Here is a 12,911-nt window from a genome sequence, read left to right on the forward strand (position 1 = left end):
GAAAGAGTGTACCTACAATCCATTAGTTAATGACTATGCTGTGCTTGCCAGATCACATTCACACTCACAACAACTACAAGTGCCAGGGTTTCAAGGGCCTTGGAATAACACCACCAATTAAAACGAGCTTCTTTTGTTATATTTTTGCAAAACTGATACATTTAAAAAAGAAAACGCCAAAACACTCTAATTGTATTGGCTTCTCTACTGAAACTAAAATCAAATTTGTATGCCTTTACTGTGTTACAGCGTAAGTCTTCAGCAATATTGAAATATGTGCTTATATAGTTGAAGTACATTTTAAATAACAACAATTTAATGTCCTTTTACCAATAAATTGATTTTCCTAAATTCAGTAATTGACCACTTCTCATTAACAAAAACAGATTTTTTTGTATTCAGTAAAAGTTAAATATCAAAACTGGTCAATTACACCATGGCACCCTCTATCAGTCATATATATTTTTATATAAGAAAAAAATAAGGATGTGTAAACTGATAAACATCAAACCATTCAGCTTTTGGATTATAAAATATGTAATTATTATAAAGTTGAGAAAGTTTAAGTTTTTTCCCAGTTATTTTAGATTAATGAATCATTTATAACTGATGTTTTTACTTGATAATGAGTATGTCTTCAATAGTTATCTCCATGACACTATTTAAAAAACGCAGTTATGGAATAGAATAGTTCAGTACAGCAAAGTAAAAAGAAAGGAGTTATTTAGTCTTTCTCAACAAACTTAAATATTTTCTTTAGATCTTGAAGACAACACAGATCTAATCTAAAAGAGTAGTGGAGCATATCGCCAAGTAAGCAAAAAGAATCCTTCTCTTAAATGGTAGGTACACAGAATTTCATTTCAAGTTTTATATTAAAAATTACATTTTTATGTGGTTTTCAGAGGGAAGAACTTAAAAATCACCATAAATATGCTGGGGATATTTGAGCATGAAGTACTTAGATTATGCTTCAGCAATGCAGATTTATTTAAAATAATTAAATGTAGGAGGTTTTTTGTTGATTTTTGTTTGTTTGCTTTTTGGGGGTGGGTTTTGTGCTGTGTAGCAGTGGGGTTATATTTAAAAGCTTCTTGCCAAGCTGCAAAAATTTCAAACTGTCCTGAACAGTTAGAGATTGATTTATGACTTTATCTATTTGTTTGTTTCAAGATGGGAAAATCTCCAAAGTTTTTGAATGTTTTGGAAATGACTTTTTAATATATTTTCCTTTTCTTGCCACAGGTAAATATATCCTAACTTTAGTTGCTTATGTCGCTACCATGTCTAGATGTACTCTCTGTAGCACGCAGGCCTTCACCTTGTAAGCACAGAATAAAGGCATTTAACATGCAATGCACAGTGAAAAAAGTAAGTATTCTACTATTATTTTCTTTCTTCCTACTTATCTTAACATGTATGTACCTGAATTAATATGAAAGAGGATAAAGCATTACACTAAGAAATGATTCAACTCTTATTCCTATTTCTAAAAGGTTTACTTTCATGCGTTTTAGACTGCAAATATAATTCCTTTTTTTTCTCTCTTTTACTTAATTCATCTTTCTTTCCCCTACTACTCCTTCTGTTGAAGACAAACAGAGCAAGTGTGTGTATGAAACCATAAAACATTCCTTGGGAAGGTAAATATTTGAAAGAAAACGGAATATTCATTATCTACATAATATAATTTTCAAATTTTATTCAGAGAACCTCCCTTTTTGTGCATGGATTTCACCTTAGGAGGAAAAAAAAAAGGCAAACATAAAATCTATGAAAAATAAAACGATAAAGGCATAAGAAAAGAATAATAAAATGAACACCTAGTTTATGGACAAGTCTGGGTCAAACCTGAAGACACTTATGCATAAGGTTATTTCTTAAGATAGCACACTCTTCCTTCCAAATGACTAGATTTCCTTTCCAGAAAGTGAAGCTTACTAGGATATTTGCTTTAATGAAAGAACCACTGGATTCCATAGCACACCATACAGATATTCTTAAAGAGACAGTAAAAATGCATTGTCTGCACTTCAAGACATGCTAACTTTTAAAATGGCATGAGACATAATACTTTCTAGTCAATATATGGTGATTATTTGGAGGAAGGAAAACTGATAAGAGAACAGAAATTATTTTTAGAAAGCCTTCCTTAGAACTGTGCTTTTAAAAGGTAGGATGTTTTAAAAGAGGAAAAGGAAAATATGCAATTGGTATTTTTTTAATTAGTACTGTAAAAATGAGGCATGAAAATTAAAAATGCCCTTCTCCTTTGAAAAATGTTATGTGTAGATAGATAAGAAAAATTGATAAATCTCCCCAAAAGATACGAGTATTCCCTTAGCAACAAGAACAGCTGAGATTAATCTCACACAAACGGTTGGATTTGTGGGAATCAGCTAAATTTAGGCGTCTGAGCTTCCCCTATACACAATGTCAATCCAGTCAATAGAGTTTGGAAAACTATGACTCTCACATTAAAATAGATACATCTACTACACATCATTCATCAGACCCAACTGACTGGGTCTCTAGTCTCAATTATGATAATTGAGGTCTCCACTGACTACACTGGGATCTCAGACTAATTCACATCTACCTCCAACTCACATCTGAATGAGTCACAGATACAGCACAAGGTTACACACATGGCACCTGTACTCATACCTTTTTGAATGAATCTCGACCTGAACCTCACTTTTCCTGTCTAACCATCAGCAATGACAGGTTAGAAATGTCCTGGGGTACCCAAGCTATTCAGATGTGGATGTCAAACAGGAAAGAAGGGAGTTCAATTAATGAGAAGTAGATATTAAACCAAAAGCCAATGTATATTTAATTATCTGAGTCATATGCATATTAATTGTGGAGCTAAATTTAATCCAAAATGTCTTTGTGTGAATTTGGTGTTTGAGCTCTTATTGCACTCAACAGAAATACTATGAATGGACTCTAGAGTGAAATTTAGCAAACCTGGTTTAGGTACCTATTTTAAATGAAAGTTTTTGTGCTCAGTAAAATAAAAAGGGAGCTTAGACACTTAGGATAAAGTTTTAGATTTCTACATGTAAGCATCCAAATTCAGAGTATATAATATGAAGCTGAGTTCATCATTAATTTCTGGAACTAACATAGGTTTATTTGATTACTTTCTACAGCCTTCATTCATAACCCGTGGTGGGATAAAGGCATTTCTTTACAAGAATTACTTGACCCATTCCAGATATCTACCTCAGGAGCTAAACTGGAGAAGAAATGAGCCACATGGATAGTACCTATTTATGTTTGCTTTCTATACTGTATATACACCAGATATGCTAGCATAAATTTACAAGTTTATACTTCATTATCTTAGAGAATACAGATTTTTATTTCTTTTTTAAAATTTTTCTTCACATCTATATTGCACAGTTTATGCAAGACAAATTTAATTTAATTTATATATTTTTTTAATTTTTTAATTTAATTTATAGGATTTCATAATCATAGAATGGTTAAGCTCGAAAGGGAAGTCTCGAGAGCATTTAGTCATACCTTCCTGCTCAACTCAGGGAGTTACCATGACTCAGCTAGAGAAATGTCCTGTTCTATTTCCAAAATATCCATGAAGATATCACAACCTCTCTGGGAAACTTGGTGAAGAGCTCTATTGTTCTGAAAGCAAGAAAATGTAGTGTTTTTTTCTTTCCTTCTGTTTAAAGAAAATTCAAAGAAAATTTCTCTGTTTGTGCCCAGTGTCCCTTCTTTAATTTGGTACACTACTGAGAAAACTCTGGCTCTCTCTCTACTCCTTCCTGCACCACATCAGGTGTTTGCACAAGTTAATTAGACCCTTCCTAAGACTTTCCTTTTTCCAGGATGAACAGTCACAGTTCTCTTAGCACCTTCCCATGTGACAGATGCTCTAACACCTTAATAATCTTTTTGGACCTTTTCTGGACTTAGTCCATATTTCCATTTCCCTTCCATACTGGAAAAAAAAGCACTGGACTTGGCACTTCAAATGTCTCTCACCAGTGCTGAGCAGAGAGAAAGGATCTTTCCCATCAACTTGCTGGCAGTACTCTTTCTCTTGCAGTTCAACAGACTGATTTCTTCAAGGGTGTCTTTCTGACTCATGGCTAACTTGCTAACCACCATGACTCCCAGTTCTTTCACTGCAAAGCTGTTTTCTACTTGTCAGGCCCAAGCCTGTTTGGGTGTAATGTGGTTATTCTTCCTGTTTTAAGTTATTTCTGCCATTGCAGCCATCAGAAATTCTAATTCTACTTAAAATTTGTAACCACTTAAATGCTGAAATTAACAATGCTATGCTAAATTCAACACTTTATGCTCACAAATATAATCTTTATTTTTTTGTCAACTTGCCATTGGGAATAGGAGTTGCACTGTTAAGAGTCCATTAGTAAAATAATATGTAGCATTGGGAAATTAGTTGTAATATCAAAGTAGCAAGGAGTCACAGCTGACAACAATATCTTTCACTGAATTTCAGAAACAGCAACCTCAAAAATATCGAACAATTATTTCTGCCATAATCACACTATCACACTTTTAAAGGGTGAATTGTATCAAACACAGTTAGGTGATATAGCACCTAGAATGCGAATAAAATCTTTCTAATATATTTCATGATGATTAAAGATATATGTGTTCAGTTGTGCTTTTGACTAATTTCCCATGGAAAGTCTTTAAATCATAGAAAAATCTGATGCTGTTCTATTGCTAAAAAGTACTGTTAAACAGCATGTTCATGAGGCAGGAAAAAAAACCAAAACACTCAGTTCAAAACAATGACCAATAACGAGAAACTGATTTTAAAACTCCACAATTTAGAAGATCTATGTTTTATTTTTCTTATTATGATTTTTTTCCTGGACCAGTATTAAAATACAGAGAGGAAAGAAATCCTTAAGAACAAAATGTTGCAACATTCAAAACACTACTACTAATTAACCAGTGTATTACAGATTCAAGAAGACTTGAGCACTCCATCTGTACCATGGACTCCAAATACCCCTTTTACCAAACAAAAGGCTGATTCAGTTGAAATCAGTAAGCAATGTAGTACTATTTCCTCTGTCACTGAAGATCATTAAATCAAGAAATCATTCTGTAACTTATGCTGTAGATACCAGCAGAAGACACATGCTTTTTTTATGCTATTGGCTAGGATTTCTGATCTGTATTATGAAGGATGCTGTACTAGTCAAAACAGTCCCTTGGGCCTCAAAATATCCTTGCACTTCTGGAAGTCACAGATTTCACATTGACAAAAGGTGTTACAGTCACACAGACAAGAGGTAGAAACTGAAAATAAATGCTTTCAGACTGAGAATACAACACCCACTTTAATATTCTGGTGGGTTAACCTTGGCTGCTGCCAGGTGCTCACCAAGCTGCTCTATCACTACCTCTTCTCAAGACAGGAAGAAAATGAGATGAAAAAGCTCATGGGTTGAGATAAAGACAGGGAAATCACTCACCAGTTACCATCACTAGCAGAACTGACTCCCCTGGGAAGATAAATTTAATTTATCATCATTAAAAACCCAAGTAGGATTGTTGAGAAACAGGAAAAACAAAACTAAAACCACCTTTCCCACTACCCAACCCTTCCTTCTTCCCAAGCTCAATTTTTTTTTTGTACCTTCCTCCTCTGACTCCTCTCCACCTTGCTCCTGCCATTAAGTGGTGTTAAGGTATATGAAAGGGAGTTGCAGTCATTTGATAAAACCTTATATCTGCTTCTCCTTCCTCATCATACTTACCTTACCCTAGCCAACATGGGGTCCTTTCCAAGCAATACTTGTGTCCTTCCACAGGCTGTGCTCCAGACTGAGTTCCCCTGGGGCCTCAGTTCCTGCTCCTGCATGTGCTCTTTGTAGACTACAACTTCCTTCAGGAAGGGCATACCTACCTGTTTTTGGGTGGGGTCCTCCATGGAATATTTTAAAACATCAGTTTGATTTAAGGAAAGTTGTGTGAAACACTAAGCGTTGTGCAATCGTAGAGGTTTGACTGGATAACAGTATCACTTTGGAACATAAAAAAGTCTGTGAATGTCTGCAGTAGATCTGGGATTGCTGTGATATGGCAAAAAAGCCTTGTAAGTAGGAAATAGTAGAAAATAGTAGAAAAGGAACTCTTAATTCCTTAAGTCTCTTGTTTTAACCTGGCAAAAGCATCTGTGGTTTTAAACTGTCCTTGGTATCATCAGTGATGGCAGCCAAAGGCACCAGCTTTCATCTTATGTGCAAGCTTCCCCTTCCTTTAATCCTCTAACCCTTCTCATAGGCCCCCTGCCCCATGTAGCCTTTTCATCTCACTGCTGAGGACCTGCAAGTGCTCTTCTTAGGCAGCAGCAGCTAGGAAGTTTTGGAACGTCAGCTGTTCCTCTTGGAGAAGCAATGGGACAAGTTCCCCTCCTACTGTTCATTCAATGGTTATGGCCTCCTGATTTACACTCCAATTAGCTTTGGTGTGTGGAGGAAAAGAGAGTAGAATAGGAAGAGATGTAGCACAGTGACTTTTCGAAACCAAGACCATTTTAAAATCCTCACTGCAATGAGGCATCAAAGAGATATAAAGATATCTATCTTCTTATGCTTCTCAGATTTTATTTATCTTTTTAAAGAAATAAGTGCATGGGCTAAGATTGAATTCAGACCTCAGACTATTTTATAACTCTTCTGTAGGCTAATTCACCAACCTGACTCCAGTTTTTCTTACTCCTGCTTGCCTGTAGCTAAATGTGACAGTGTTAGATTCTGTTTGAGGTATGAACTTGTGTTTAATGAAACGGAGGATATGACTCAAAGGCAAATGTTCCTATTTTAGTTCTCAGTCTCATATTATGAAAACACGAGAATAATTATGGACAGCAAATTATCTAGATCTAGGCATTGATAGAGCAGAATTTTTTTCTACACCTTAGGCTGTTTAGCTATGGACTGCTCCAGTATTGCCAAATAAGAAACTTTGGAGGCAGCAAAATGAAAGACAGGATTTAGCAGAGGGTATGCCTGCAAGGTTAAACCATCATCATCCACTGGGTGTAATGATAGTGACACTGTAAAACCAAAGCTCTTTGCAGAAGAGGCTTAGCTTCTCCACATGGGACACTATCATATGACCAAATGTAATACAAGGCATTCTTGCCATTACTCTGAACTTTAATCATAATTAAGCCACTGCCACAGAGATATGCCTACTTCTTATTGGAATTAGAGTACCATTTAACACCCCTGACATTACTTGACCAAACTGCCATAGTATTAGGTTTATTAAAAAGGGTGAACTCAGGTATTATCAGTCAAATTTAGCCACACAGTTTTTATTTTACTGGGGAAAAAAAAAGTTATTCACAAATATTATTATTGAAAGACAGCATCATAACATTACTTCCAAGAATATGGAATTGCTTTGGAAGTGACATAGGACATAATAGAACATTCTATTTAATTTTACTAACTAAATCATGATCTTGAAACCTGTGGGTGTGTTACAATTTTTTGCTACAGTTCCACGTTTTTATAAAGCTATTACTTTGTTGATATATATTCATACTACTTATTAATGATGAGTAGAAATTAGGCAAGCATTTACTTAGCTTTGTAAACATGTATCAGAAGACATAAATATTATATTTCTGTCTGGTTTTAAACCATTGGAATTATTGCATAGATTCATCCACAGTGTGCAGTAGGCTCTCTCCCTAGAGCAGTTCTAACACTCCACTAAATATATGCTATTCCTCTTTATCTCTTTGAAGAAAAATGAATCACATCCACAGCTTGCAGCTATCAAAATGTGATTTATCAAACATTTTCCTGAAAATGCATTTTTCCCCTTCTTTACACTAGGAGGCACATTTTTACTTCATACAGTTCTATTGCACAGCTCTGCTGCGTGCAACTCTTATTAATACGTTAACAATTCCAGTCTAAAGTTAAGTCCCTGACAACCTTTACTAAACCACAGTGAAAGAAGAATTCATCACTAATAAGGTAGGTTGTTTTTTTCATGCTGATGAAAACCACATTTATAGTAATAAAAAATAACAGTCTGCACCTGACTGCTGGAGAACAAAAGCACAGGGTTTTTTTGAGCAATATATGAAGAAATAATCCACATTAAAATATATCCGAGAGCTATACAGTTTTAATGCAACTGATGATAAAGATATTTGTGTTAAAAATATGCATATTGTGTTCCTAATACACACATTTAAAACCATTAGAAAGCAGGAATTTTGCTAATGAAAGATGTTTTAAAGTAGTATAAGTTAATTCAAATTTACATTGACTTTTTTTTTTTTTTACATCTTAAAGAAACTGGGATGTGTTCTAAATTCTTAGCTGATATGCTAAAAGGTAAAGAACTTGTATTAGATTATAGATCTTTGGAATATATTCCTTTTCATAGGAATCAAGTGTATCAAGCTGCAAATGAGACAAAGGTGAATTATAAGGAAGTTGCAATTGACAGGTTAACATCAAACTCCTCCGACCATCAATAAAAGTGATCAATTAACAATAGGGAAATGGAAAATATATCTTAGAAAAATGAATATAACCCTCAAAATAAAAGACCGAAATAAAGAAGGCAGGTTTCAGTGATACAAACCAAACTCGGACTTACATATCATTATAAAAGACTTCTTTTTCTATCATGTTGCTTTTCTCTCATAGCCACAGTGACAGCGTGTGGCTGACAATGCTAATATTTGGCTTCTCTCTTCATTTCAATTTCACCCAGTGTGAGAGATTTCTGTTTTCAGATTAGCTAGATGAATGTACTCTCACTGTGTGTGTTTATTTCATTAAATCATGTAATTGTAGTTCTTGTGTCTCTGTAGAAGCTAATGACTGCAAGTAAATATGGCAGTAAGGTTTCTCACACTTTTGTGTAACAGGTTAGCAAGACTTTTATCACATCCACCCCCCCCTCCCCCCGCCCCTCATTTCAGGTTTTGAAGACCTTTTTGAGCCTTGGTCACTCTTCAAGTATAATTAAAATAGCAACATTATATTGAGAAACAATGTCTGTGTTTTTATTCACATAACTTCACAGTGTACAGTAATAACGCACACAATTCACTGAGCATTAAAGTCATTAACCAAAATTGCTCTCAGCATGAAGGAAGGACTTTACTATCAAGATTAACATCATATTCTCATGAGCTGAAGCAAACTTTTACTTAGAATGAACTTTCATAAAAATAGAGTGGAACAAATCTGTATTTTTGGTGTAGAGGTCATTGGCAAACATTCCCAAAAACACTGTTTTTTCACTTCCATTGAAGCATTTAGAATAAAAATATTGTTATGCAACACTTATTATCCAAAACTGGTAGCAGTACATGTACATGATAATACTATAACTCTCCACTAGGAGAGTCTTCTTACTTCTTCTTCCTTACTTTATAGTTGTATCTTTTACCTTGTCCCAAGTCTTTCCATAGCCAGCAATCCCTTCAACAGCCACTGAAATGAAACTACCTCTACAGTTAAATGTAACTAGGGAACATTTCACTGCAACAGAACTAGAAATTCAGTTCAGGATCGTCAAGGAATACAATGTTCAAATAATGCTACATCAGTTATTTTAACCATGAACACATGTAAATACCACGAGTAACCTTGCCCAATACTAGGTAGCATTTTTCTCTTCTGAAAATTGCCACAGGATCTGCAGTAACCATAAACTGCTTTACAATTATTTCACATCTCATTCAAAAAATTTGTGCCTACAGTAGCAAAATAACTTTTGATACAGTGCCTAGGCAATAGCGTGATACTGAATACAATATAGAAGTTAAATGCATCTAATGAGCAACATGACTCCCATTCTGGCCTGTACTTTTCCAGGAAAATTTCTGTCAGAGTACTGACCATATAATTCCTTTCTTAGTTTGTGATATTTGATGAGATACAGGGTGTACTCTTTCAATGTCTGGTAAAAAGCAAAAAGCCTTATACTTCAATACTTCACTAATTGTACAGCTTGATGGTTAGATTTTCATAAATTTGACACAAATTTAGCATCCCTAAGGCTAAATTAGGTGTAACCACAAACATATTACATTTTTTCATATAGCTTTTAAGAACACTTATTCATTCTGACTAATCTTCTATTAGTGTCTATATTAGGCATGAATAGATGATCATGATTAATATACTATATTTACACAATGTGTTTAACATAAATTTCCAAAACTGCACTTTTAATAACTTGCCATGAAGTTTACTAAGCCCTTTTTTCCTATCTCTCCTGGAGGACTTTTGTGCTGCATTTTAAAGAAATGTACAATTCAAAGTCTGTGAAGCCAATGTGACAGTGCCAACATGCAATATTGCCTTAAAAATTCCTCTCTGATGTTGTTAAATCTTTCACAAGTGTCTTACTTGGCCAGAGAATTAACTGGATAACTCCACTTAAGCTCCTTGCTTGCTTAAGCAGACATACATTCTTGCTCCAGAATCAATCCATTAATGGTTGCCATTCTTTTATCATTCGTTGTGTTTCTACAGATTAATGGTTTAACATCATAGTTCAAAAAACATTTCTGTTTTGGTAAAGAAAATAAAATGTAGGTGTCATATCCAGGGAGGAAAAAAAAAAAAAAAAAAAAAAAAAAGGAAAAAAGGTAAATAAAGGAAAAGAAACCAGAATGCAACTCGTGCAACAACTCTCAGACAGTAAAATATTTCAAATTGTTTCTTTGTAGAGTTTCATCCAACACAACCTCTTGATCTTCCCATATACATATGAGAAAAATATTTCCAAAGTCAATATTCCACAGTTCATGTTGTCATCTGCCATGATGTAAATGCCATCATTCAAATCCAGCTCTGCCCCAATGAGGAGATGGACCTTAATATTGTTCATCAGATCCCAAGGCCACCTTCTCTCCTGGTTTGTACAGGCCCAGTGACAACTTAATCATCTATACAAAAGGAAGAAATGCCAAAGACAGAAACTAATTCTTATTTCTATACTCCTGGGATGAAAGAGAACTCAGGTTCAATTACCTTCCAAGAGCATAGATAAGACTTTCAACCTTTGTCTCCACATTCTAGACAAAAAACAAGAGGCTTAAGAGCAGTGCTATTTCCCCCTCCCTGTTTTCAGTATGTCTAACTCTCCACATTCCACACTCCAATGCCAAAATACTAGTCACAGTGTTGGTTAAGATTTTGCTTCAATTTTAAGTACTCTCACAAAAACACAGAAATAAGTAAATGTATTTTAGAGGAGGAAAGAAGAGAAAGGCAGAAGATCCCAAGTCAAATAGTTCATCCTTAATATTTGTATGAAAACTTGCATCTGACAGTTCCAATACCTCATGCCATTCCAAGTTAAGAAAGAAACCCTGTGATTCTTAATATGAGAATGGGGAATTATAAGGGTGTTAAGAAATTTGGGTTCTTTCAATTTTTTTTGTTAGTCTAAAAGACAGTGCAACCTCCATGTCCCTGAACTTTAAATCAATATTTAGAATGACTTTCCTAAAACAAAGACTAAAGCTAAATAGCTACAGCACTACAATCAGGAAGAACTTGCTACTTTGTAGGACATCCTTCTCCCCAGCTGTTATTACTTACTGTGCCATTAGTATGAAGCCATTTATTCTACTAACTATACTTTTCTTTCCACAGTCATATTGCAACATGAGGCACTTCAGGCAAACTACATTATTTCCAAACAATCCTTATAAGCTAATTCAAATATTCAAGAACATGCCTAAAAACATCTCTACCATTGCAGAGCTCAAAGGGATGACAAAGCAAGTAACCAAGCTAGCAAAGCAACTCAGAGAAGCAGAGTAGAGATGGAGACTCACCGGAATTGGGGTCAGAATTGCCATCAGCTTCAGTCCTCTTGTCCGGTGAAGCCTGGTCGTAGAATTCGTCCTGCGGCTGAACCAGAGGGAGAGGGTGTGAGATCAGGGTTCCACCACCCACTGGCTCGTGGTCTCCCAGACCACTGTCACTGCAGCTTTCCTGGGAGCCATCGGGGAGGTGAAATGTAACACGGCGCTGGGACTACAAAGAAGAGCACAGGACACACTGATTAGTGCTCTTCTTTTCAGTTCTTCTTGATTATTTTTTTTTTAAACTTTTGACATATAAATAGATCCCTGGCAATGCTTATAAAGCAATTGCTATTATCATGTTTGCTTGTTGTTTGTTTGTGGTTTAGTTTGTTTTGTTTTGTTGGTTTTCTATGATTTTTTTTTTTTGGTTGGTTGGTTGGTTTTTTGGGTTTTTTTTTTTTTGCTTGCTTTTAGATGGAAAATTGGCAGATGAGAGAGCCAAATTTCAAAGATCTATACAAAAGGTCTATACATACTCATCTGTTAAGTAAACTAAGAAATTGATCAGTGGAAAATTAGGTATATTTCTCATAATTTCCAAAATACCATCTATTAAAAAAACCTCTCTCTGAGAAGCAAAAACCATTGCAAACTGTGTTATGAAAGGTAAATGGGATCTGAAAATGTAATAGGTATATATTTCTGAGGTTAAAATCTGTATTATCACTACTCAAACTGGAAAAAAAGACATCCACCAAGCTAAACAAAACCATAAAAATGGTTGTCATCTTTCAGGAATAGTAGCATGAATAAATAGCTATCCATAAGTATATTTAACTGATAGCAGTCACGCACCTAAAATGGATAATTAAGATTGATAATATATGTGTGAATTCACAGTGATCAGCAAAGAATTACAAAATGCAATGACAGAATAAATAATTATACATTTAGTGAGACAAATAAAAATAAAACAGCACAGAGTTTGTACAGGAAACACAGGGATTGAGAAGCAGAATTACACATTTTACTGAACTTAAAAAAGAAACCTGTAGCCATCTCAAAGGAAAAAAGAAAACAAAAACAAAAT

General features: G+C 34.8%; 1 protein-coding gene across 8 annotated transcripts in view; it reads right to left on the reverse strand.

Annotated features, from left to right (window-relative positions):
• The window catches only part of PCDH9 (protocadherin 9), a 673,118-nt gene that overhangs the window by 227,476 nt on the left and 432,731 nt on the right, over positions 1-12,911 (reverse strand). For 3 of the 8 annotated variants that reach the window (XM_088159734.1, XM_014895356.2, XM_088159733.1), the window contains one exon: positions 11,849-12,050. In XM_088159734.1, coding sequence (XP_088015860.1) covers positions 11,849-12,050 — 202 coding nt within the window. Of the gene's footprint in view, positions 1-9,028; positions 10,952-11,848; positions 12,051-12,911 lie in introns of those variants that run through there. The other 5 variants (XM_088159738.1, XM_088159737.1, XM_014895357.2 and 2 more) reach the window with 3 other exon arrangements.

This window comes from Sturnus vulgaris, chromosome 2 (genome assembly GCF_052056855.1).
Source record: "Sturnus vulgaris isolate bStuVul1 chromosome 2, bStuVul1.hap1, whole genome shotgun sequence".
Taxonomy (NCBI): Eukaryota; Metazoa; Chordata; class Aves; order Passeriformes; family Sturnidae; genus Sturnus; species Sturnus vulgaris.